The sequence below is a fragment of the Podarcis filfolensis genome, assembly GCF_964270895.1.
Source record: "Podarcis filfolensis genome assembly, chromosome: 13".
NCBI classification, from domain to species: domain Eukaryota; kingdom Metazoa; phylum Chordata; class Lepidosauria; order Squamata; family Lacertidae; genus Podarcis; species Podarcis filfolensis.
Window position 1 is genome coordinate 190,438 of NC_139615.1, and position 25,935 is coordinate 216,372.

Here is a 25,935-nt window from a genome sequence, read left to right on the forward strand (position 1 = left end):
TTGTAAATTGTAAAACAGAGATAGATAGATAGATGATAGATAGATAGATAGATAGATAGATAGATAGATAGATAGATAGATGATAGATAGATGATAGATAGATGATAGATGATAGATGATTGATAGATCGATCGATCGATCGATCGATCGATAGATAGATGATAGATATGGGAAAGTGGTTAGCGAAAAGTTTTCCTCTGTCTCTCATAACACCAGAACTTAGGAACTGCCCATGAAGCTGAAGTTTGGGAGATTCAGGACAGATGAAAGAAAGTTCGTAGTTAAACTATGGAACTCCCTCCCACAGGACCTGCTTGGCTTTTTAAGAAGGATTAGACAAATCCGTGGAGAAGGAGGAGGAGGAGGAGGAGGAGGAGGAGGAGGAGGGTATCAATGGCTACCAGCCAGGATGGCTCTGTTCTGCCCTCCCCAGTCGGAGGCAGGAAATGCTTCTGAATCCCAGTTGCTGGAAACCAAGGAGTGGAGAGTTCCTCCTGTGCTCAGATCCTGCTTGCTGCTTTCCCTTTGAGGCCACTGTGAGAACAGGATGGCGGACTAGATGAGCCACTTTGGTCTGATCCAGCAGCCAGGCTCTTCCTCTGTTCTTATGGAACCTCCAGGGCCTGAGGCAGTCTATCTCTCCTCCTAGGTTCTTAGGGTTACTTGGCCACTGTGAGAACAGGAGGTTGGACTAGACTGGCCTCATCTTCTGTTCTTGTGGAAGGTGGGCTGGGCTGTCAGATGCAGCCCGCAGCCTCCTCCTTCTTTTTCCCAGGTTCTCTCTGCCTGGGCATCACCTCATCCGGAATGAAGGCCAAAAGAGCCCAGCGAGGGCCTTCCCCACTGGGCTGGGATAAGAGGGAGGAAGTGAGCCGATAAATGCCGCCAGGCAGCCTAAGGGATTATCCCTTGATAAGGGGAAATATGCAGGCTGTTTACTCAGGGAGCCCAGAGGAAGTAAAGGGCTGGGGGAAAAGGCAATTGATAAGGCATGATCAGGTATCCTGGCAGACAGGAGAGAAGCAACACACTCCAATTTCTGCTGAGGACCACCTCTTTCTGTGATGTATGGATGATGTTTTGAGGGGTGGTCTTGAGCTACAGGGGAGGCAATCTCAAAAGTCTATATAAGAGCTTACACACCATTGTTCGGGGTCCCTCCTGCGTGTGGCTGTGAGCACCCTGTTGCAACAGTTTAATAAAGATCAGACTTACTAGCTGCTTTGCTTCTCAATATTCTCTGCTTGGCCTCTATCATTTTCTCCTACCGATAGAGAACCTACACAAGGACTCTATGCAGGCTCTTGGGTACCCCAGAAGGGGAAAAGGAGCTGTTTTTCTTTATAACAGTATGTAGCTGAATGTTGGAAGATTCAGGACAGATAAAAGGAGGCGGGTCATAGTTAAACTGTGGAACTCCCTCCCACAGGAAACAGCGATGGTTGCCTACCTGTGGGGCCTTTAAAGGGGGTTGTGCATGTTCCTGGCGGAGGAGAGGGCTGTGGGTTTCCGTTTGGATCATTTGCCTGTTTTACGTGCACAGAAAACAACAGATCTAGCCGAGATCTGTGCTGAACGTTGCAGCGCGTCCCTGACTATTATTTCTGTGCAATTATAAGATTACTGGGTAATCTTAGACGGTTGCATAACATTGGAAGGGGCGTGGCTGTGTCTCTCTCGCCAAGGGATCCTGCCCTTCGAAGTCTTCCCCCTTCACCTCCATGCTGGGTAACGGTGAATACATTGGTTTGGGAGGTGAGACAAAGCTTTCAGGGTGAAGAGTTCGATTTCAGGGCACTTCTTTCGTGGAATGGTCCCAATCCAGCTCAGCTAAGAGCCAGGGTGGGTAGCCTGCCATGCTGGGACAAATCCCCGCTCAGCCAGTTGCGATCTGTTAACTTCCCCTCCCTTGCAGGGCTGTCGTTGCAAGGATTGGATGAAAAGTGGGAAGAGCGTAAGATAGATAAAACTTTATTCGCATTAGCCAATGACCCTGGCAACATAAAACAAGCAATATATACAAATAAAAAGACAGCAATGGGTGAAAAGGGCAGTCAAATGACCAAGATTAACGTTCAGATAGTGGCCCTTAATCTCACTGCACCCTCGATAAACCTAGCAACCTGTGCTGTTGTCTGATCATTTTGATCTAATAAAAGAAAGAACAATGTGGCCTCAGATGGGCGGCCTGGGATGGTAAGTGAGAGTGGGCTGATGAGCTCATTCCTCAGATCTTTATAAAGGGGGCAGGACAGGAGAACATGGGAGCGTAAGAACATCAGAACAGCCTGCTGGATGAGGCCCGGCCAGGACATGAGAAGAGCTCTGCAGGATCAGTCCAGCATCGTGTTCTCATGGTGGCCAACCAGAGGCCCCTTATGCGAAGCCTGCAAGCAGGATCCGAGCACAAGAGCAACGCTCTCCCCTCCCGTGGCTGCTGGTGAAGCACTGCAGCTTCTGACTGGGGAGGCAGAGCAGAGCTGTCCTGGCCAGCAGCCACCAAAGGCCCTCTCCTGAAGCCATCCAAGTTGGTGGCCACGATTGCCTCCTGTGGGAGGGAGTTCCATAGATTAACTCTGTGCCACATGAAGGAGGACTTTGTTTTATCTGCCCTGAATCTTCCAGCATTCAGCTTCGCTCCTGAGTTCTAGTGTCAGGAGAGAGGGAGGAAAACTTCTCTCCATCCACTTTCTCCATGCCAGGCGTAATCTTACAGTATTCTATCATCCTCTCACCATTCCTCCTCTAAACTAAAAAGTCCTAAATGCTGCACGATTTTCCTCCTGGAGGAGCCCCCCCCCCCCATTCCCTGGATCATTGCACTGGCTCTTTTCTGGACCTTCTCCAGCTCTGCAATATCCTTTTCCAGATGAGGCGACCAGAATAACGGCATTACGATATGGACAGTTTTATTTCCAACGCCTTCCCTCACGATCACTGGCACGAAATCCACATTTCTTTGCCGCCGCCACATCCCAGCTCAGCCAGTTAGTCGCACTCCCTTCCCCTCCCTCGCAGGGTTGTTGTTGCGAGGATAAAATGGAAGGAACTTGCTGGCCACTTGGAGCCTCTCAGAGGATGAAACCGGAATCAAAGGCCAACAGTAAAAACGAAGGAGGAGAGAGGGGCTCAGAAAGGAGGCCACAAATTGCCCTTTCTCAGGTGGCTTCCTTCCACCAGAGTTCTGGTTTCCCCTTTTGTCCTGAGATAATCCGAACTGGATGGACCGGTCCTCCTGCTGCGGCAGCACCCGTGGGTGCCTCAGAAGAAGCTGCCGCCACCCGGTGGAGCCAATCGCTGGGCAAGGAGGAGGCCCACCCCACAGCCACAGCCCAGGGGATAAAAACCCAAGGGGCACATCTACCCACCAACAGGCACCTCCTGAGCATTGCGATGTGGCCAGTGGGGCGCACAGGCCTGTTGGCCGTCTTGCTGGCCGCAGCCATGGCGACGGAGACCAAAGAGGTCCTGGAATTCAAGCCTGAAATTGGGGTATCCAACGGAGGCCTCTGGGGCGCCTGGGCCTGGCAGGAGATGTGCCCGGAGGAGACCTACGCCACGGGATTCAGCCTCAAGGTAACACCCCCTCCCCACCCAAAATGAAAGCCCCACCCCTCCTTTGTGCCTGGTCTGGCTCTCCCAAACAGGGGGCCATCCCAGCTGAGCCCAGAGGTGCACGAAGGAGCAGGGGCGGACCTACATTGGGGGGCCCTGAAGCCGGAACTGCCATGGGGCCCCTTCACAACCAGCAACGAGGTCTGGGCCCCCACCGCCATCACAGCCTTCACAGCATCTGGGCTACTGACTCTCAGACTTGGAGATTGCTGAAATCTATGAACAAACAGTAATCAATTTGAGTCACGCAGCTCCAGTTGGGTCTACTAGACCCAATTTTTTAAAGCAATGTGAAATGAGGTCACTTCTGGGGCTCCTCTGGGATTGGGGCCCTGAAGATGAAGCTTCGTTAGTTTCATAGTAGATCCGCCCCTATGGAGGAGTGGAATTTGGGCAGTGCTCCTGAGCATGTACAAAGTGCCTTTCTTCCTGACAGCCCCCCGTGCTCCCCTAGTGACCAAACAGCAAAGATGGAATGAATTCATTTCCCCCCTCCACTTATTAACACTTTTATACAGCTTGATAAGGGGGGGGAGAACCCCCCTCCATTTCCAAGATGTTTTGTGATGATGCTCCTTGGAGAGGGAGTGATGGCACTCCCAGTGGGAAGCCAGCAAGCAGGATTCGCACACAAGACTCCCTCCCCTCCTTCAGCTTCCAGCTGCTGCTTCTTCTTTGGAGATTAGTGGAGTAAGATTGTCTTGCACATCAAAGGGTGGCTTCCAGCAACTGGTGTTCAGAGAGGCAGAGCATGACTGTCATGGCTAATTGCCATCGATACCCCCCTCTTCCTCTGTGAATTTGTCCCATCTAGGTTGGTGGCCCTCACTGTCTCCTGTGGCAGGGAGTTCCACAGTTTAACTGTGACGCCCTTCCTTTCACCTGCCCTACATCTCCCAACATTCATTATTTCCCTGGATGCCCTCGAGTTCCCCTGTGTCCTGAGAGAGGGAGGTGACTTTTCTCTAATGTTTTCTCCATGTCGAAATGATTTTATACATTGCTAATAATATAATAATAATTTATTACTTATACCCGGCCCATCTGTCTGGGTTTCCCCAGCCACTCTGGGCGGCTCCAAAGAGAATATTAGAAGCACGAGAAAACATCAATAACTTCCCTAAGCAGCACGTTTGTTATAGCACGTTGCGCTGCCTGCGTAATTCCAGAGTGGAGTCCCGAGATGCGCGGATGGCGCCGCGTCCGCCTCCTTCGGGCAACTCCGTCCTGCAGCCAAGCCGGTGCCAAACGTCTTGCTCTGCTTGCCTTTGGAGCCCATCAGGGAGGCTGGGAGGGGGGTCTCGTCGTCTGGGAAGCCCAGGACCTCCAGGCACACGGCCGAGACTTGCGCCCTGGCGAGGTCCGCGGTGCGCTCCCGTCTCTCCTCCGCCTTTTCTCTAAGTTGAAAAGCCCCGCACGCCGAAACCTTTCCCCCCATTGTGTGTGTGTTGCTTCATCTCCGGGACCTTTTTGGCCGACCGCCCTTCTCCCCCCCCCCCCGCCCCAGGTGGAAGCCTATCGGGGCCCGATGGACGACGACACGGCGCTGAACGGGATCCGGCTCTTCTGCACTCGGGGCGGCCGGGGCGACAAGCACGAAGCGCACACCGTGGAGTCCCAGAGCGGCCCGTGAGTGGCTCCCTCTCCCTCTGCCTGGCCCCTGCCTTAGGGCACTTTGCTGGGCTAGGGTCTGGGTTCGAATCCCCGCACTCGGTCTCGAAGCTCTCACTGGGCGACCGGGGGGCAGTCACTGCCTTCTCTCATCCTGGCCTACCTCGCAGGGTTGTGGGGGCGGTCCCTTGGTGAGCTTCGTGACCGAGTGGGGATTCGAACTCTGGCCTCTCCAAGATCCTAGTCCTCCTTTAATCCCTGCGACATGAAAGGGGGCGGAGTCTCCTTCCTTGGATGGCCACCGGCCGGAGATGCTTCAGCTGAGATGCCTGCATTGCCGAGGGTTGGGCTGGATGACCCCTTGGGATCCCTCCCAACTCCGCAATTCCATGATTGCGTGACTCCACCTGTCTGCATCTCCCATCCGCCCCAGAGAGCACAACCATTTGTGACCTCACGGCGTGCCTTGCAGGGGCTGGACTAGATGGCCCTCGAGGGCCCTTCCAACGCCGAGAGGGGATTCGAAGCCTGGTCTCCGCCAGGTCCTCGTCCGGCGCTCCAACCACTGCGCCGCACTGCCTGGCCTGACTCTCTCTCTCTCTCCCGCGCCCTTTTCTCCCCCCAGGTGGGGCCAGTGGTCGCCGCCCAGCTGGTGCCCCGAGGGCACCTACCTGACGAGGTTCTCGCTGCGGGTGGAGCAGACCCGGCGCGGGATCCACGACGACATGGGCGCCACCAACGCGCGCTTCGCCTGCTCCGGGGGCGCCCACCTGGAGGGGCGCGGCCTGAGCTGGGGGGAGTACGGCGAGTGGAGCCCGCCCTGCCGGAAGGGCCTGTGCGGCATCCAGACCAAGCAGGACCCCGTGCGCGGAGCCCTCAGGGACGACACCGCCCTCAACGACGTGCGCTTCCTCTGCTGCGGCCGCTGAGCAGGGGCCCCGCCGCCCCACACATCCAGGAGGGGCTGGGGCAAAAGACCCCGGGGGAGTCTTCAAGGGGGCTTTCTGGGGGGCAGGGGGTCGGGCTCGATGGCCCGGGGCTGCCTAATTTTTTTAGCTGTGGTTCCTGATTTGCAGGGAGTTGGAATGGATGACCTTTCAGTGGTCTTCTGTCCTGGATGCTTTAGTCGAGATTCCGGCATTGGAGGGGGCTGGACTAGATGACCCTGGGGGTCCCTTCCAACTCTACAAGCCTATGATACTTCCCTCTCCCGCACCTGTCCCGCCAGCTCTCCATCAGCAGCTGACAGCCCCCTCCTTCTGAACCCAGGCTTTGTCTCAGAATACATTAACAATAAAAATTGCCTCTGAGTACGTGCAAAGTGCTTGCTTGTTTGCTTTGACAGTCCACCTTCTTCTCTCTAAGGGGGCGCAAATGGTTCACTCTTCCTCACCATTCCTGCGAAGTAGGTTAGGCAGCGACCAACCCCTCAAGGTAACCCAGGGGGGTGGGATTTGTACCCTGGTCTCCCAGGTCATGGTCTGACCCTACCCACTACTCCACATGGCTCACTCATCTCCCGCCCCCTCCCCGGTTCACCAGGTATATGAGCAAAGGGCCTCTGAGCCTATGAGGAGTGCCTTTTGAAGGCACTGTCCATCCTTTGCCACCCCCTCCAGTCCACCCTGACCACTGCTCCTCTTCCTCCTCTGACGACCGCAGAACTTGGAGATGCCAAGCGATGCTCCAGCCCTTGTGGCTGAATGGAACCTCCCTTCTCAGAGGCACTCTATCCCCAAAGGCCACTTGCTGAGGATCTCATAAGTACGCAAGACGAGCCCCGCCGGATGAGGGCAAAGCGAGACCACCGAGTCCTCACGGGAGCCAGATACCCCCTTCGGACCTGGGACTCTAAATGGACTGCCTCTGCACCTGGAGGCTCCACAAGGACACCAGCAGAGTCTGCTGAGCCGCCCAGTCCGCCCTTGCCTTCCTCGTAGATCTGTCTAGGCCTCTTTCAAAGCCACCGCTCTTTCCTGTGGGAGGGAGTTCCGCAGTTTAACGAGGCACTGCAGCCCCAAAGTGTACGAGAATATTCTCCCCTTGCAGCCCCCCCCCCCCGCGCAGCAGATCCCCATCCCCATCCCTCTCTCCAGGGTCCCCCGCCCAGCCCCTCCACCCAAAATAGCCCCCCCCCCCCCGCACAGCAGCCCTGCAGAGCCGGACTCAACAACGGGGGGAGAGCTGGTTTATTCCAACTTTTGCAAACCGTAGAGATGAGAAGTGCATGGGGGTCTGTGGGGGGGGGCGCTTGTATGGAGTGTGCGCGTTGCGGGTGGGGGTCCAGCCCAGCCGGGTCCCTCAAAGGCCCCCGTCGCCCTACGAGAAAAGGAGAGAGAGAAATTGGTCAGTGAAGCGGCGGGCTCACAGGGGCCGTGGCTTGTAGCACCTGGACTTAGCGCCCGATCGGGGGGGGGGGCCAAGAGAGGGCGTGACCCCCGGGGTGAGCCTGCTTTGCCGGGCGGGGGGCACCGACTCTCCTTCCCGCCGCCCCCTCTCCCCACGCTCCCCCCATTTCTCAGGCCCCCTTACCGCCCGGTCCTCGTCTTTGCGGCAGTCTCCGCACACGGTGCCCACCAGCCCATTGACCACCTGAAGTCCGCACAGCGCCAGCTCCACCAGCCCCAGGCCCAGCAGGATGGCGAAGAGGACCACGTGCCACATCACCACGTTGGGGGGGTTCAGGCACTCCTCCCACAGCGTCCGGTTGCCCAGGTAGCTCTCACTGCGGGGGAGACAGGCGCCATCAGGGGGGGGGGCGCTGGAGGAGGTCCTTGGCAGGGGAACGCTGCTTATTTCATGGCATTGACCGCCCTCTTCTCCAAGGAGCTCAGGGAAGATGGCCAGCCTGGGTCTCTTCCAACTTCCTCGGAGGTTTTTAAGCAGAGGTTGGATGGTCCTCTGCCAGGGATGCTTCAGTTGTGGTTCCTGAATTGCAGGGGTTGGGCTGGATGACCCCAGGGTGCCCCTCCACAGCCCTGCCAGATATCCTAGGCTGAGAGGCGGTCATACCCACAGACAGGGCCAGACTGAGGTTTGAAGAGGCCCTCAGCTCCTGAAGGTCAAGGGACCCTTTCTATGTCCAGCTGTCCTTTGCCAACAAGAAATTGTCACTGCTTTTTGTGTTGAATATATGCTATAGGGCAATTTATAGACCTAATAGGTATTTAAAGCCATTTGCACATAACATAATATGTACCTATTTTATCAAAGTAATTGTTGAACTGAAATACAGTCGTACCTTGGGTTAAGTATTTAATTTGTTCTTAACCTGAGGTAACACTTTAGCTAATGGGGCCTCCCACTGCCGCCACACGATTTCTGTTCTCTTCCTGAAGCAAAGTTCTTAACCCGAGGTACTACTTCCGGGTTAGCGGAGTCTGTAACCTGAAGTGTACGTAACCTGAAGCGTATGTAACCCAAGGTGCCACTGTATTATTAAGAAGTATATTAATAGTGAAATACAATTAAGAAGAAGTATATTAATAGTGAAATACAATTGAGAAGAAGTATATTTTTGGGGGCGCCCAAGAGAGTGGGGCCCCAAGCTATAGCTTGTTTAGCTTATACGTAAATCCAGCATTGCCCGCAGAGCTTCCTGGCCACGTGCAGAGTTTTGAAGGCAGGTCTCTCCAAACCTGGATCTTTCCCACCCACGGCCAGGATCCGAGTGCAGGAGAGCTTCCTGCCCTCCTGAGGTTTCCAGCAACTGGGATTCAGAAGCATTTGTCTCCCAGGGGGTGGGGGCTGTCCCTCCCTCTCTACTGCAGCCCGCCCCCCCCCGCTCCTCACCTGAGGTCCTTGAAGGGCGACCCCCACGTCCCGTCCTTCACCTCGCACCAGGGTCCCTCGGCCAGGGCAGTGGACGACACCACCAGGCAGTAGAAGCCCCCCAGCCCCCCAAAGATGGAGCAGAAGACGGAGCGCAGCATCTGTGGGGGAGGAGAAGGTGAGGGGGGGCTGGTGCCGCCCAACACACGCCCCACTTGCTCAGCCCCTCTTCCGCTCTCAGGACTCCAACCCAGAGCCCTCTTGGCACAGACTCCATGGGAAGCCCCCCCCCCCTTCTCTCCCCTCGGTGGGACAAGGTGGGAGCTACCAGTCTCCCTCCCTAGAAACAGGACTCTGCACCCCCAAACCTCTACCAAACCCCCAGGCTCTGTTTGCGAAAACATCAAGGGGGACACGTGCGGAGGGTCTCCGTGTTGCTACTTCCAGGCCGGGCAATGCATATGCCTCTGTGCCTGGGCAGAGTGCCTTTGCCTCACTACTGGGCCGGGTGGGGAGAGGAACCCGAAAGTGTGTGTTTGTGTGGAACTGGAGGGGGGTCCTCCAGGGCAGACAAAACAAGCAACAGTTTGTGACCTGCTTGATTCCCCCTCCTTTGCCAGAGCTGAAAATAGGAATAAAGGGTTCAGGGTGCAAGGTGCCCATTTTCACAAAGGAGCAGCTCGTTGGTTCTAGGCCTGGATCAGATTACTAGGGTTTTTTTTAAAAGGGGGAATGTTTGGGACTGAGGGCCAGGAATGAAAACACCCTCCAGCCCCCAGCCCCAAAGAACAGGCCCAGCCTCAGCTGAGTTGCTGGCTTGTTCTCACTTACACACACACACACACACACAGAGAGAGAGAGAGAGAGAGAGAGAGAGAGAGAAGAGAAACATGCCCCTGTTTAGAATATGAGAACTGCAGAGGTGGAAGGGATCCCTTCCACACACACCCTGCCAACCTGGAGTCCTCCAGAGGTTTCCATAGAATCACAGGAATGTTGAGTTGGAAGGGACCCCCAGGGGTCATCCATCCCAACCTGCTTCAATGCAGGAATCTTTTGCTCAAACCCACGATCCTGTCTCATGCTCTACCGACTGAGTGATCACCAATTATTATTGGGGGGGGCACTACAGTTCCCACTAGCCCCTAGCAGGATGTGCTGGCTGTTTGGGAACTGTAGTTCCAGAGACCTGGCTGCCTCTAGCAGGCGCCTTGCAGGTGGCGGCTCAAGGGGCCGAGAGAGTGCTGGGCCCCCTGGCAGACGAGGCAGAGGAAGAGACGGGGAGGAGGGCCCAAGGAGCCGTACCTGGCACCTGTTCCCGCAGCATCCGTATCCGCAGCAGCCTTTCCCTCCGGCCCTCACGGCAGAGCACCCGGTGCAGAGGACCTGGGGAGGCGGAAAGGGAGAAGGGGGAGGTCAGAGAGTTGCTGGATCAAATGTTGGAAATGTAAAGAAACTGAAGGTACATTTTTTCATCTTTGGTGGACTTGCCCGAAGATTAAGGCATTCTGGGAAATGATCTATAATGAACTTAAAAAGGTATTTAAATATACTTTCCCCAAGAAACCAGAGGCCTTTCTCTTGGGTATAGTCGGCCAAGGGGTGTTAAAGACGGATATAACTTTCTTTATGTATGCTACAACAGCAGCTAGAATACTCATTGCGAAGTACTGGAAGACGCAAGAGCTACCCACACTGGAAGAATGGCAGATGAAGGTGATAGACTACATGGGCTTGGCAGAAATGACGAGCAGAATCCGAAACCAGGGAAGAGAAGCAGCGCAAGAAGAATGGAAAAAATTCAAGGACTATTTAAAGAAATATCACAAAGTTAACGAAAGTTAGAATGATGTTGGATTGGAAAGTAAATGGTTACTATTAGCAATGGTTAAGACAAGGAGAATAAGGAAGATTAGTTTAAATCTAAATTAAAATAAGGGAAGATTTGCTGAGTAATTGATAAGAATTTGGAATACAGAAAAGGGAGGCATGAGGAAGTCGGGGAAGAAAGGTATAAGAAATTAGGATATGAAATGGTACATGTTTTTTGTTTTGTTTATGTCTTTGTATGTTTATGTATGTTATGTTTATATGGAAAAAATTCTTGAATAAAAATATTATTAAAAAAAAAAAAAAGAGAGTTGCTGGATCAGCCCCAAGGAAGACCCCCCCCCCACTCCTGGATTTTCAGCCTCCTGTCCTCACAGCAGCCAAGTGCCCCAGAGAACCTAGGAAGACAGATAGACTGCCTCTGGCTCAGGAAGCTCCACAAGGACGTAAGAAGAAGCTGGATGCTGGATGAGGCCATCTTGTCCAGAATCCTGCTCCCGCCGTGGCTGAAAGGGGAAGCCCAGCAAACAGGAACTTGCCCAACCCTCTTTTCAAGAGATCCAAGTGGGTGGCGGCCACTCATTCCTGCGGCAGTGAGTTCCAGAGGTTAACTCCTCCACGGTGGCCCCTGGATTGGCCTGGCTGCCCACACCACTAAAAACAACGACAACAATCTGATGGTTTATATGCCCCCCCCCCTCTGGATGGGTTGCAGATTTGGGCGGCTTCCAACAGATATAAAAACAGAATGGAACGTCAGACATTAAAAACTTTCCTAAACAGGGCTGCCTTCTATTGTCTTCTAAAAGTCAGATACAGTGGTACCTCTGGTTGAGAACTGAATTCGTTCCGGAGGTCCGTTTTTAACCTGAAACTGTTCTTAACCTGAAGCACCACTTTAGCTAATGGGGCCTCCCGCTGCTGCTGCGCCGCCAGAGCACAATTTCTGTTCTCATCCTGAAGCAAAGTTCTTAACCCGAGGTACTATTTCTGGGTTAGCAGAGTCTGTAACCTGAAGCGTATGTAACCTGAAGTGTCTGTAACCCGAGGTACCACTGTAGTTGTTTATTTCCTTGACATCTGATGGGAGGGCGTTCCACAGGGCGGGTGCCACCACCGAGAAGGCCCTCTGCCTGGTTCCCTGTAACCTCACTTCTTGCCACTGCCCCCCCCGGCCCTCTCCACCTGATGCCACTGGGCTGGGCTTCTCGAACTCAGGACCTGCCTTTACCTGACCAGCTCTCAGGCTGCAGGATGCCAGAAGCACACATCTGTCATTTGACAGAAAAGGCAGGTGGATCTGAAGGTGCCCCACCCCGAAACATGGGCAGTGGCACACCCCCGGCAAGAGCGGTGACCCCCCCCATCAGGTCCCTCCAGCAAACCTTTGCCACTCCTGCCTTCTCCCCTGATGCGCCTCATTTCCCCTTTCGGGGAGCAGAGATCACCTTGTTTTATTGACCCCCACTCCATGCCAGCTGTCTCCCTTGCAGATAAGGCCCTGTTATCTCCCACAGAGTGTGCGTCAGGGGGAACTTTGCACAAAGTTCACCATGAGAGAAACTGAGGCTGCCTGTGGGAAGAAAGTGCTATTGTGGGGGGCCAGACCAGGTGATGGGGTTCCTCTGGGTTCTCCAATGGCACCCCCAGTCCCTTGGGGAATGTGCTTGGCACCCCATTGCCAGGAGACAGCCGGGGTCCTGCTGTGGGTCAGGGATGTCAACCTCCCCAGACCAGTCCCGGATTTACATATAAGCTAAACAAGCAATAGCTTAGGGCCCCATTTTCTTGGGGGCCCCCAAAAAAATTAAAGGAAAAAGAAACTGGATGTACATTTCCCAAATATAAGATAAAAAACAAATAAAATACAGTGGTACTTTGGGTTAAGAACTTAATTCGTTCTGGAGGTCTGTTCTTAACCTGAAATTGTTCTTAACCCGAAGCACCACTTTAGCTGATGGGGCCTCCTGCTGCCGCTGCGCCGCCAGAGCATAATTTCTGTTCTCATCCTGAAGCAAAGTTCTTAACCCGAGGTACTATTCCTGGGTTAGCGGAGTCTGTAACCTGAAGCGTCTGTGACCCGAGGTACCACTGTAAAACCTACATACAGCAGCAGTGTTTTAGATACCTAATTAGGTCTATAAATTGCCATATAGCATATATTCAACACAAAAAGCAGGGACAATTTGTTGTTGACAAAGGACAGCTGGACATATAAAGGGCCCCATTCCCTTCAGGAGCTGAGGGCCTCATCAAACCTCAATCCGGCCCTGCCAGAGTCGCTCTGCTCCTGAGCATCCAATGCAATCAGGCCATGCTGGGGGGAGGGGGACTGTGGTTGGTAGCGGAGATGTCCCTGGGCAGACAACTCGAGGAAGTGAGTCAGGCTGCACAAGGCAGGAGGAAGCAGTGTCTCTCTCACCACCGACATGTCCCCAAGCCATGAAGGGAGGCTCTTCCCGGCTGCAAGTCCTGAGAATCATAGGGATGGAGGGCACCCCTGGGGTCATCTAGACCAACCCCCTGCAATGCAGGAATCTCAGCTAATGAACCCCTGGCAGGCAGCCACCCAAGCACTGCTTAAACGCCTCCAGTGGAGGAGAAGCCACCCCCTCCCTTAGAATCACAGAACTGGCGAGTTGGAAGGGCCCCCCAAGGGTCATCTAGCCCCACCCACCAGCCCTGGGCACTCACCATCAGCCCCCCGCCGACGAGGCCCCCCATGAGCCACACTTGGGTGGTGATGTTCTGGGGGGTCCAGTCCCGCTGCATGTTGGGGAACATCAGGAGGATGTTGGCCACAACGCAGGCCAGGCCGGCGGTCACCAGGCTGAGGCCCACCAGGCGGGCGCACTTGCCGGTGCACATGGTGGGAGACGAGGCCCCAGGGGGAGACGGGTGCAGGTGCGGCCGGACGGTGGAAGCGGAGGAGGAGGCTGCTGCTGCTGCCGTGCGGAGGAGCCAGAGCAGGAAACTGTTTGCTCGCAGATAAGGAGGGCAAAGGGCTGGCCAGAGGAGAGGGAAAACATCTCCCAGCCTGGCATCCCTGCCTCCTCCCCCCCCCCCTTCTCTGCTGCACAGAAACTCTGCCTCCCTCCCTGGAGGGGTTCAAGCAGAGGTCGGGGGGCGCATCTGTCAGGGATTGCAGGGGGTTGGACTAGATGACCCTTGCGGTCCCTCCCAGCTCTGCAGTTCTAGAATTCTATTTATTTATTTATTGAATTCATATACTGCCCTGTTCCCGGAGGCCTCAAGCCAATTCACAAAACAAAATCAGAATATGAAACCACAAAATATATCATCAAAATAGAAACAACAACCCAATAACACCCCCCCAAAAAGTGCCACATTTTAAAAAGGCATAGGATGACAACCAGAGCAACCAATGTTTTTGTCTGGTGCCTCAAGGTGTATAATGAAGGCACTAGGCAGATTTCCTTGGGGAGAGCAGACGGGGAGCCACTGCAGAGAAGGCCCGTTTCTTTTTTGGAAGCCTATCTGCCCCCTGTACATATAGTCATATTCTGTAGTTGGAAGGAGCCCCCAAGAGTAATCTAGACTGCAGTGAAGGAATCACAGCTCAAAAATCCCCAGGAGACGGCCACCCAACCTCTGCTTGAAAACCTTTGGTGAAGGAGAGTCCACCACCTTACAAGGAATTGCAGAGTTGGAAGGGACCCCGGGAGTAATCTAGTCCAGCCCCCTGCAACGCAGGAATCTCAGCTTGAGCATCCCTGGCAGGTGGCCAGCCAACCTCTGCTTGAAAACCTCCAAGGAAGGGGAGTCTACAACCTCCACTGCCAAACGCCAAGCTGCTGGCAGGAGCCCAGAGAGAAGAAACGCCCTGATGCATCTGCAGCAGCTCAACCGAACGCCTTCCTCTGCCCCGGCTGCAACAAAACATGTCTCTCCTGCATCAGTCTCTGCAGCCACAGCAGGCGCTGCAACCTCCCCTTTGCTTGGCCTCACACCCAAAGGGATGCTCCTCCAGGGTCTCCCGAGGCTAAAAGGGGCTGAAATGGCAGAGGTGGAGGCAGGGGGCAAGGAGATGCTAAAAGAAGGTGGGGGGAGGAAATCCCAGGAGCGAGAGGGCAAGTGAGGTGGAAAGTGGGGGTCCCTGAAGTGGAGGGTCGCTGAAGGCAAAGAGCTGTGCACACTTCAGTTTATGATATGGAAAAATCAGTGCATGACCTCCTGTGGCCCAGCTGGACTGAGAGCTTGGACCACCCTGATACACATAGATGGATACAAAACGGCTACCTGTCTGGAAATAGATGGATACAGTGCTTTTTTTCTAGGGGGTACGCAGGGGTACACATACCCCTAAACATTTTGTGAATCTTTGTACTTTTGTCCACTTACTGTACTTATTTTCCCCAATTTGAACTATAAAATGGTGGTTTTCTTGAGTCGAAATGAGAGTACCCCTAAACATTTTTTATATAAAAAAGCACTGGATAGAGATCGATAGATAGACTGATAGATATGAGAGAGAGAAAGTGCTTTTTTTGTATTATGTTTTCCCCATTCTCACACATCTTCTTTCTGTGTTTATCAGCTGCCACCATTTGTAGTTGGCAGTAATGCCAATAAGTACCTCACCTTTAATTTACTTGTGACGTTGACTCTTTTTCTGGTTTTGCACTCCTTCTTTTCCAGGACCGAACCCAGAAACGAGTCTTTCAGAACTTGTCGCCTTTGCCGTGTTCTCTGCTAATTGTATGTTTATAGCTTGTTTTATATCTTACACCTCATATTATATCAAACTCCACAGGATACAAACTGCAATGCAATATAGTAGGGGAAAGAAGGGCAGGAACTAAAACCCCATTAAAAATCACTAGGAATATTTCCTGGGATGGATCTACCGCCTCCTCTCTTCAGTCCCAGAAAAGGCAGGAACCAGGAGCCTCCTCACTCATCCCTCAGCCGAGATCAAATATCTCAGATGGGGGAAGTTTGTTTTCTCCTGCTCAGGAGGGGAGAATGTGAACCAAAGGATTAGATTCCAAGCAAACACCAGGAGAATAAACATTAGGGTGGGAAGAAGGTGGTGGACTCTCCTTCCCTGGAGGTTTTTAAGCAGAGGTTGGATGGGCGTCCCTCGTGGATGCTTGAGTTGAGAATCCTGCATAGCAGGGGGTTGGACTAGATGACCCTCGGGAACCCCTTCTTCCAGCTCGACAGTTCTATGATTCCAGGATGGGGCTTCCTGCTTCTCGCAGGGCCTTTTCTCCTGCTTGCTGCTCCTCCAGTTTCTGGCTAAGGAAGGAAGCAGCTCAGAAACCTGCCAGCCAAGAGGCCACCCCGATGGAGGGAGGTGGGGGGTAGCTGCCCCTCCCACAAATAAATAATAATAATAATAATACTTACCCCAAACTACCCTGGCGTGCTCTGGTCCAGGGGGTCACGAAGAGTCGGACACGACTAAGCGACTAAACAACAACAACAACCCCAAACTACAAATCGTAGAAAGACTTTTCTGAGCACTTGGGGTCAAAAGAAAGTAATTTGAAGCAACTGTTGCTGACCCACGTCATTCCGAATCTGCTGGACAGAGCCAGAAAGAGGATGGGGACAGGTGGGAGACCTGCCCCCCAAAAAAACATAAATCCTGGTTACTCCCATGGCTCCCCTTCCCACGAATAAAGGAGCTCTGGGTGTGCTCAACACACGTGTCTCCTGCTCTGCAGAGGGAGAGCTGAGTGTGCCTGGCTTTGCCAGGGTTAAAAGGAGCTGAGCTGGATTCCTAGAGAGGAAAGGCAATGAAGGTGGGGGGGCAGTCCTCCAGATGAGAAGCCCCTCCTCCCTGCCACTGACGTCCCTTCCTGCAAGAGAGGGGGAGGGGGAGTTGCTGTCTTTCTGCTTTGCACCTCCTGCAACCTGGTGAGTCTCCCTTGTCTTCCGCCATGGGGTGCATTGGGGAGAACGGGGGGGATGCATCAGGGGGTCCTGTTCAGCTCATGCAGGCGGGGAGCCCCCAACCAGCCCCATCCACACCCCAAGACACAACCACCCAACTGGCTCTGCAAAGGAACTGACAGGCAATGCAGCTGCTTTAAAACAGGAATTGATGGTGTTCTCAAGGGCTGCTGTGGGGATTAAAGGACAACAGGGAGACCCCTGGATGCCCCCTTGAGCCCCTGGGAGAAAAGGGTGGGTGGAAATGCAATGAATGAAGAGAGGGATCTGGCTGTGGGATTTTGGAGCTGATTCTGATTCATCGTCAAGGTCAGGTCCACATACGTAGCGGGCATTGCAATAATCCTGGAGCATGGAGTGCCCTGTCCATGTCCTCTCTGTCTCAAAGGGCCTGGGGCTAGCAGCCTAGCCCAGCTGGAAATGGGGCGGTAGAGAAGGGGCAGCATCTGTGGTGGGGAAATGACGGGCTCCTTCTGGCTAGTTCCTCCACCTTTGTTCTCACATGTGGTTCCTAAAAGCCGGCAGTATGGGTCAGTGGCTGCCCCCTGGCAGCAGATTTGAATGGCTGGCTAAACCAGATGAGGGTGGCCAATGGGTCTTAAACCCTCAGTGAGTTAGGGACTCCCTCTGCATGCGAAGACAGGCTCTGGTGGATTGAGCGGATGAGACCCACAGTGGGTTCAACAGTGAAGAAGGGAATTTCTGCAGGTCTTGTCATCTGGTCAGTCCAGGACTTCCAGGCACACTGCCCAGGCTTGCGCCCCATGGCAGTCACTTTGGGGCTGCAAATGCAGCAAAATCTATGCGAGAGGCAGCAGTTGTGAGTCATTGGCACCATCTGAGCCTCCAGTGACCATGTTGGATCCAGGAGTATTCCCAACATTTTTGATCCGTGTGGGAGTTGTTGCTGCTGTTGCTGCTGCTCCTGCTGTTAATTACCTGCCCTTTCCCCTAAGTTCCCACGGTAGATGGCAGCAGTAAAGTACAATATTAAAGATGTTTAAAACAAGTACAAGCATAGAAAGATTTACTTGCTTTTTAGCGCTGCCCTTTGAACCCACCCAAATGAACTTTGGTCTTGCCCAGTTGACCCTTGGGGGGTTGGCCAGATAACCATCTGGGCCCTCAGAAAAAAGAAAAAGGTGCCCTACCCCAGTAATTTGCCTTGAGAAGCTTGGAGCAGAGAAGAAATGTGTCCTGAAGTGGGGGTGGGAGAGAGCAACTCTTGAGAACCCTGGAATTAGGACCCCCACTGTTAGCCTAGTGTGTACATTACATTTGGTATAACTGGCACACTTGTCAGTCACAGGACTGACTTCATTCCTTGTCTGCAAACACTGAAAGACAGGCTCAACCAGGCTGATTCATCTCACAGTTTGGCATGGTCACTTTCCTTCTAGGAGGGCTGGAGGCTTACCTTTTCTTAAAGAAAGCTGAAAATCTGGCCTGTGGTAGAGTCCAATCCTGCTTCCTAGCAGGACTCATCCACGCTTGCCCAGCAAACAAATTGGCTATGTCAGTTTAATAACGGAACAATGCATTTGCTTTGTAGATTTTGCTAGCACCTCTTTTCGGACACACAGAACTTGGCAAGAGGGGGGGGAAAGGATTCCTTCCGATCTCTTAGAGGCTTCCTGAGAGCACAGATGGATGAACAAGACTCAGCTGACCCTGAAGCAGGAAGAGGCCATGGCATTGACACTGGGAGCCGTGGGGGATTCTGGGAAAACTCCATACAGAAAATCCTGGGTGAGGAGGACACCCTTCGCTCAGATGTGCAGAGCCAGCAGTTCAGGCAGTTCTGCTCCCAGGAGGCCAAAGGACCTCGAGAGGTTTGCAGCCAACTCTACCGCTTTGACCGTCAATGGCTGAAGCCAGAAAGGCACACAAAAGCTGAGATGCTGGACCTGGTAATCTTGGAGCAGTTCCTGGCTGTCCTTCCAGCGGAGATGGAGAACTGGGTGAGGGAATGCGGAGCAGAGACCAGTTCCCAGGCCGTGGCCCTGGCCGAAGGTTTCCTCCTGAGTCAGGCGGAGGAGAGGAAGCAGGTGAGAGAGACTTTCCTCTGGATGCTCCCAAGGGGCTCCAAACAGGAGGGAGAACAAACCCAAATGCTCTACTAATGGCCCATTAGTGGAGCATTGTCGGATATTCTAAAATTGTTGCCTCTCATTCCTTTTCTATAATTCTATGAATTATTTTCGTTCTTTCAGGGAAAGGATCTGCTTGCAGCAATGGGCCCAGATTACTCTGAGGAAGAGAGGACTCCGCTGGACACAAAAGAGAGGTCACTGGGTAAGGAGGAAGGAGTCTTTTGTCCCTTTGATCCCATTCTGTTGGTTTTCAAACTAATCTTTTCATCTTTTTGTGGAAGACATTTGGGACCAAGAGCCTCAAAGAGGGGAAATGTATTTTTGCACTGCTGAAATAGGCAATGGGTACAAATGCTAAAATGCACTCAGCATGTGAAGCTTGTTATAAGTAGATTCATTTCAATCAGGGTTTAGGCCCGGTTTTGGCTCAGAAACTGATTTGGTTGCCCTATGTAATGACCTTTGCCGAGAGAGAGATGGGGAAAGATGCCCCTGTTGATTCTGCTGGACATCTCAGCGGCTTTTGATACCATCGATCACGCTCTCCTTCTGGAGCAGCTGGCTGAGTCCGGAGGAGGTGGCACAGCTTTGCAGTGGTTCTGGTCCTCCTTGGATGGTGGTTCCCAGAGGGTGATGCTTGGGGGTTGCTTTTTAGCCCCATGGAGCCTTAAGGGAGGAATTCCTCAGGCCTCTGTTTTATCCCATATGCTACTTAACATCTACATGAAACCGCTGAGTAGGAACATCCAGAGTTTGGGAGGACGTTGCCAGCAATATACTGATGACACACAATTCTGCTTCTCTGTTACATCCGCAGGTGAAGCAGCGGATGTAGAGGCTTCACCTCTGAGAGAGGCAGGCACTCCTGTCTCCCCACTTACCTTTGTCTCTTGCAGGTGACAGAATGATGCCAGCAAAACCTCCCACTCCATCTTTTCTTGATGGCGGAGGGGAAACAGCCACTGTGGAACCAGATCAGGTAGGGGGAAGGAGCCTTGTGGGGAAAGAGGCTGAGGGGTGGGGCAGCCAGGGCATCTCTGGGCGCAAATGAATCTCTCTCCTTTTCCTCTTTGCTTTTGCCAAAGCTGCCCTTAATGAACACTGAAAATGCCATTGGAGAAGGCTTATCTGCTGAGAGTAATGAACAGCCACCTCACCTTAACTCTCCTCCTGAATGTTGCTAGCGTTATTTATCAGTTGTTGCAATTCTGTTTCTAAGTTTATTGGTCAATGCTAAAACATAAGGAACTTTAAAAAAAAACCAGTGGTGAGAATTCACCTGCCCAGCCCCTCCAGTTGAGGGCTCCCCCCTCTTCTCCACCTCCCCAAGCCCCCATGCATCCTTTGAAGTTGGCTTTAGGGAATGAGGAGAGTTGTCTCTCTTCACCCTCCCAAAATACCACATAAGGAGAGGAGAGAGGGGAGCCTGCCATCTCACAAGCCAAAATGCTTGTGCAGACATACGGATTTGAAGAGCACCATGTGGAGTTTCACCCCTTTGTACAAAGATTAGTACCCAGTTTTAAAAATACAGAATAAAATCATTCCATTAAGATGCTTAGATATGCATCCATCATTAAAATGTGCAGTGAAACATTCCCCTGAAAACTACACAGCAACTAACAGACAGGAAACAACAGAACAATGTGTGCTAGATAATCTTTATGCTTTCTGAAAGGGAGACCTTTTCTTTCAGAGTCTAGTGTGCTTTGAGGATATAGCTGTGTGTTTCACGGAGGAGGAGTGGGCGTTGCTGGATCCTGACCAGAGAGCTCTGCATCAGGAAGTCATGGAGGAGAATCGTGCGATCATGACCTCTCTCGGTAAGGCTCCCTATTGGATCATAATATCTGTCCTGAAATTCTTTGCATTAATTTTTGTGACGAACCTCTCAGATTTTGATGGAGCTTAACAGCGCCACCTACAGCATCTGGGATTCTAACACACACACCCTCATCTTACCTTGAATAGAGGGCTGTCAACTGTGTTGTCTGTGAACATTTTTTTCTCTGGTTATGCCTTTTGATTAGGCTGTCAGTTTTTTGTTCTTGATTCTGTCAGATTCTGGTTGACCAAAATGATGACTGACATTAGAGATGGAACGGCTTCTATGATTGGGCCAAACAGAACCGCAGAAAGGGCTGGAACACAGCAGGAGGGGCCCCTTCTCAGGAGGAGTCCTTTTTCTGGGAAATAGATCTCTTGGCTGACTCCTCAGAGAATTCTGTGGGAACCCAGGCCAACTGGGCAAGGGGACTTCTTGAATTTAGCAGCAGCCCAGGCCGAGGTTTTGGTCGACCTGCAAAGGCCTGATCCAGCAGCTCCAGCACGTCTGGAAGGTCTGGAAAACCAGGAAAGGGGGGTAGGGGGACAACCCTTGCCTCCCCCCACCCTCTGAGAGGCCTCCATTTGCTCTTGAGTAGGTCACCTGGCTAGGACAGGCTCTGGGCCTTCCCACAGCCCCGTTCAGCCAGGGGCAGCAGTGGAGAGGGGGCCTTAGAAAAACACCCATGGTTCCAGTTCAAGCAGGGCTAGGAACCAGCACGATGGCCAGGGTGCCAGGGAGGATGAGAAGGAGAGCTGATCCCTCCCCTTCCCCCTCAGAGCGTTCCTCAACTTGGAGCAGCCTCTTGTCCCCTCACAGGGGAAGGGCTCAGAGGCAGGGGACCCAGCACAGGAGGCGCCGGGTTCTGCTGAGCAGGGGAGGAAGGGGCTCTGGCAGAAGGGCTTCCAGAAGAGCTGAGCCTTCCCTTTCCCCATGGGCAGCCAGCTCAGAGGATGCCTCAGGCTCTCACACCCCTTTCCTCAACATCCAGGCCTGCCCCCACCTCCTCAGACAGAGAGGATAGTGAGCTTTCTCCAGGTGAGGAGGAAGGGAAGGAGGACGGGGGGGAGCATTCCCCCAGACTCTTCATGAGCCTAGACATCAAGCAGCTCCAGGGAAAGACTGTGAGGACAGTCCATGTCCCTGAGCAGGCCCAGGCAGCAGGCAATGCCTCCATGGCCTTTCCCAAGCACAAGGCCTGCAAGAGGGTTTCCCCTTATCCAGAAGAGTTTAAGGAGACCATCTTGCAGAAATGGTGGATTCCTGGTGCTGCTAAGGCAGCAAGCTTCCCCATAAGGCAGCTAAATTCATTTGATAAGCCTGCAATGGGATTTCTTAGTGTTCCTCCCGTAGATGCCCCTATATGTTCCCTCGCTCATGGACCCGTGGTTTCCAGAGATGGGCAGGATCACCCCAGGAACCCTGAAGACAAAAGGGCTCAGGTTTTGTTGCTCAGGTCACATGAAGCTTGTGCACAAGCCATTGAGGTCTTGGCTGCAGCTTCTTTCATGGCCAGAGCGACCTACATCTGAGCCCAGGCCCTTCTGGCAGAGGTTGGACCAGGGTTCGTCCATATCCAGCAGGGAATTGCAAAGCAAGCTAGGCCTCTGCCCATGTGGCTGATGCCTCGTTGGATGCTTGTTCAATTCGCAGCAGGAGCCAGGGCAGAGGATGTGGCAGTGCACAGGCAGCTCTGGCTTAAACAGTGGCAGGTGGACACCAAAGCCAAGACCAGCCTGGCCAGCGACCCCTTCAAGGGGGGCCAGCTATTTGCAGAGGGGCCGGAAGATGCCCTGGTAGAGACCAGGGACAAGAAGAAGGCTCTGCCTCATAAGAAGACAGAGAGAAAGAGTCAGAAAGGAACTGATTCTTCCTTTCGTCTCCACAGGGACTCATTCAGTGCTAGAGACCTTAAGGCAACAAACCCTCCGGGGGAGGGGGGCAGAAGGAATGGATGTGCGCAGGGCCATCAGGGTTTACCTCAGGAACACAGAGGAGTAGCAGGGGCTCCGTTTGCTTCTTTCCAGTCTAGAACCAAGGGGCACAAGGTTCCCCCAGCATCACTGGCAGGCTGGATCCGGGGGTGGGGTGGGGTGCCCTTGGGAATCACTGCCCATTCCACCAGAAGCACAGTTACCTTGGCATCATTTGGGACGTGAGCTCCCCTGGGTGATATACAGGGCAGCCACTTGGTCCTCTCCCTCCACCTTCATGAAACAGTATAAGTTAGACACCTTCGTCTCAGCAGAGGCCTCCTTTGAGAGAAGAGTGCTTCAACAGGTGGTTAACAATGAGGAGGTAGGGCCCACAGTGGCTGCCACCTGATCTGGACACTGCTGAGATACTTCCCACATCATGGATCCCAGTTTTCCCCTACAGGAGAAGTGAACATTGATACTTACCATGATATGCTCCTTCTCTGTACGGAGAATTGGGATCCGGCCTTCTCGGGTACCTCTGTGTGCATGGGGGAGGCTATCAAACACTGGATTTCAGAGGGTTGCCTAGAGGGACATGGGACACCTTCCCCCAAGGTCCAGGGGCCTCTTCTGTCTTTCCATCCCAGCCTTCTTGCTCTTCAGCACATATCAGAGTTCCCCCTCCTTCACCTGTGCTAGTTACAGGGGCCAGTAGGAATTTTCATTCAGTGACGAGAGCGGCATGCCCCACTAAAATCACTGTTCTGTTCCTATTCTTCAGTTGTTATGTTGTGACTATACAGCTACTTGCTTAAACATGAGTTGAACTGGAGATAGGATGTATTCCTCAAAGCTTTAACTTATTTTCAATGGTGAGATGGGCAGAGACCAATTCTCCCTACAGAGAAGGAATTTATCTTGTTAAGTACCAACGTTCGCTTCTCTCTTCATTGCAGGTGATGAATTGGAAATGAAGAAAATGGGAGACCACGACAAAGTCAAAACAGAGGAGAAGCCACATCAATATTCGGAATGCAGAGAGAGCTTGAGCCAGAGCTCCAGTTCCACTTCCTATCAAAGAAATTACACTGGAAAGAAACGCTATCAGTGCTTTGAATGCGGAAAGAGTTTCGCTTGGCACGACTCTCTCAATTTCCATCAAAGAATTCATACAGGCAAGAAACCATATCAGTGCTTGGAATGTGGAAAGATCTTCAGTTACAAAAACAATCTCGTTTCCCATCAAAGAATTCATACAGGGGAGAAGCCATATCAGTGCTTGGAATGTGGGAAGAGTTTCAGTTACAGAGCCAGTCTCACTTCCCATCAAAGAATTCATACAGGGGAGAAACCATACAATTGCTTGGCATGTGGGAAGACCTTCCGTCATAGCTGTCATCTCAAGTCCCATCTCAGAATTCATACAGGCGAGAAACCCTATCAGTGCATGAAATGTGGAAAGAGCTTCAGTAAGAGTTCTGTGCTCACTTCCCATCAAAGAATTCATACAGGGGAGAAACCATATCAGTGCTTGGAATGTGGAAAGATCTTCAGTTATAAGAACAATCTTACTTCCCATCAACGAATTCATACAGGGGAGAAGCCATATCAGTGCTTGGAATGTGGAGAGAATTTCAGTTACAGAGCCAGTCTCACTTTCCATCAAAGAATTCATACAGGGGAGAAACCATATGAGTGCTTGGAATGTGGGAAGAGCTTCCGACACAGCTGCCATCTCAAGTCCCATCTTAGAATTCATACAGGGGAGAAACCATATGAGTGCATGGAATGTGGAAAGAGCTTCAGTCAGAGGTCCAACCTCACTTCCCATCAAAGAATTCATACAGGGGAGAAACCATTTCAGTGTCTGGAATGTGGAAAGAGCTTCAGTCAGAGTTCTGCTCTCACTTCCCATCAACGAATTCATACAGGGGAGAAGCCATATCAGTGCTTGGAATGTGGGAAGAGCTTCAGTCAGAAGGGCAATCTCACTTTCCATCAAAAAATCCACAGTGAGGAGAATGGGAGAATCTAGTCCAACCTACTGCAGTGCAGAAATCTCAACTGAAACATGCATGACATATGGCCACCGAGCCCCTGCTTGAGATCTTCCAAGGAAGGAGAGTCTACCACCTTCCAAGGGACTTGCTTCCACTGTTGTACAGCTGTGAACATTAGTTCTTCCTCCTGGTGTTCAGTTGGAATCAACTTTCTTGTAACTTGGAGCCATTGGTTCAGGGCCTCCTCTACAGGCCAGGAAGAAACAAGCTTGTTCCATCCCCCATGGGACAGCCTTTAGATATTTAGAGGTCACTATCCTATCTCCTCTAAATCTACAATTTTGCGGACTAAACACCCCCAGTTTCCTCAGCTGTTCCTCCTAAGTCTTGATTTCCAGACCCTTGATCATTTCGGTCACCTGCCTCTGCACACATTCCAACTTGTCAATATCCTTCTTGAATTGGGGTGCCAAGAACTGGACACAAGACTCCAGGTGTGCTCTGACCAAGGTAGAATAGAGCAGTGGTATGACTTCCCTTTATCTGGACCATCTGGAGAGTCATTTGCCCCTCTAAGATTACTTTGCAGCCTTGAGATTCCTTTTGCCCTACTCACAGCCACAGTTTGCTTGGCCCCTCACCCAGCTCAGTTGTGCCAGAGAGGAAACTGAGGCACATTTTGCCCATTCCTTTTAATTATTCCACGTTGCCCCCTCTCTCCTGTGCTTCCACCTCCCGTCACTTGCACCGCCGCCACTGCCTGGATTTGCCTCTTCTCCTTGCACCAGCTCCAGACTGCCTCCAGGGGGTCAGCGTTCCTAGTGAGCGGCAGGGGCTACAGCAGAGGGGAGGGGTCTGCTGGTGGTTTCTAGCCAAGGACGCCTTGTATAGCGGCAGGGGCTACAGCAGAGGGGAGGGGTCTGCTGGTGGTTTCTAGCCAAGGACGCCTTGTATATGGGGTGGAAGATGAAGGCGTTGGGAGCTCCAGATGGGGAGAGGGGGGCAGGTGGGTCAGTGGGAGAACTCCTCCTAATATTCCTCCTCCCCCTTGAAATCTGTGTGTCTTGAGCCAGCATGATTACTTGTTAATACAGTGGTACCTTGGTTCTCAAGCACCTTGGTACTCAAACAGCTTGGAACCCAAACACTGCAAACCCGGAAGTAAGTGTTCTGGTTTGCAAACTGTTTTCGTAAGCCGAACGTGCTCCGTTTTGAGTGCCACACTCTCTTTTTGAGTGTTACGCTGAGGTCTGTCTGTTTTTGCTATTTATTTTGCGTTTTTGTTTCTGCTTCATTTTTGTTTGGTTTTTGTAACTGTGTGGAACCCAGTTCAGCTACTGATTGACTGA

General features: G+C 52.5%; 4 protein-coding genes across 4 annotated transcripts in view; 3 read left to right on the forward strand and 1 right to left on the reverse strand.

Annotated features, from left to right (window-relative positions):
- Window positions 1-25,935, forward strand: part of LOC310746805 (uncharacterized protein) — a 103,607-nt gene that overhangs the window by 33,649 nt on the left and 44,023 nt on the right. The window lies entirely within an intron of this gene.
- Window positions 3,352-6,166, forward strand: VMO1 (vitelline membrane outer layer 1 homolog). Its single transcript, XM_083581254.1, has 3 exons — window positions 3,352-3,576; window positions 5,123-5,244; window positions 5,852-6,166. Exons 1-3 carry the CDS (start codon window positions 3,394-3,396, stop codon window positions 6,153-6,155), a joined length of 609 nt encoding a protein of 202 aa, XP_083437380.1. The 5' UTR covers window positions 3,352-3,393; the 3' UTR covers window positions 6,156-6,166.
- Window positions 7,401-13,798, reverse strand: LOC310746976 (transmembrane 4 L6 family member 5-like). Its single transcript, XM_083581255.1, has 5 exons — window positions 13,522-13,798; window positions 10,303-10,383; window positions 9,019-9,158; window positions 7,759-7,951; window positions 7,401-7,545 (listed from the first exon to the last, which is right to left on the reverse strand). The coding sequence occupies exons 1-5, from the start codon at window positions 13,693-13,695 to the stop codon at window positions 7,528-7,530; spliced, it is 606 nt and encodes a 201-aa protein (XP_083437381.1). The 5' UTR covers window positions 13,696-13,798; the 3' UTR covers window positions 7,401-7,527.
- LOC310746839 (uncharacterized protein) lies at window positions 16,637-25,451 on the forward strand. Its single transcript, XM_083580998.1, has 6 exons — window positions 16,637-16,713; window positions 18,302-18,797; window positions 18,963-19,044; window positions 19,739-19,821; window positions 20,539-20,665; window positions 23,543-25,451. Exons 2-6 carry the CDS (start codon window positions 18,396-18,398, stop codon window positions 24,619-24,621), a joined length of 1,773 nt encoding a protein of 590 aa, XP_083437124.1. The 5' UTR covers window positions 16,637-16,713; window positions 18,302-18,395; the 3' UTR covers window positions 24,622-25,451.

Coding starts and splice junctions, on each gene's coding strand:
- VMO1 (XM_083581254.1), top strand. CDS start 3,394: ATGTGGCCAGTGGGGCGCACAGGCCTGTTGGCCGTCTTGCTGGCCGCA. Junction 3,577..5,122: donor CCACGGGATTCAGCCTCAAG/GTAACACCCCCT, acceptor CCCCCGCCCCAG/GTGGAAGCCTATCGGGGCCC. Junction 5,245..5,851: donor GTGGAGTCCCAGAGCGGCCC/GTGAGTGGCTCC, acceptor TTCTCCCCCCAG/GTGGGGCCAGTGGTCGCCGC.
- LOC310746976 (XM_083581255.1), bottom strand. CDS start 13,695: ATGTGCACCGGCAAGTGCGCCCGCCTGGTGGGCCTCAGCCTGGTGACC. Junction 10,384..13,521: donor TCGTCGGCGGGGGGCTGATG/GTGAGTGCCCAG, acceptor CCGCCTCCCCAG/GTCCTCTGCACCGGGTGCTC. Junction 7,952..9,018: donor TCGCCCTTCAAGGACCTCAG/GTGAGGAGCGGG, acceptor TCTCCCCCGCAG/TGAGAGCTACCTGGGCAACC.
- LOC310746839 (XM_083580998.1), top strand. CDS start 18,396: ATGGATGAACAAGACTCAGCTGACCCTGAAGCAGGAAGAGGCCATGGC. Junction 18,798..18,962: donor AGGCGGAGGAGAGGAAGCAG/GTGAGAGAGACT, acceptor TCGTTCTTTCAG/GGAAAGGATCTGCTTGCAGC. Junction 19,822..20,538: donor CCACTGTGGAACCAGATCAG/GTAGGGGGAAGG, acceptor CTTTTCTTTCAG/AGTCTAGTGTGCTTTGAGGA.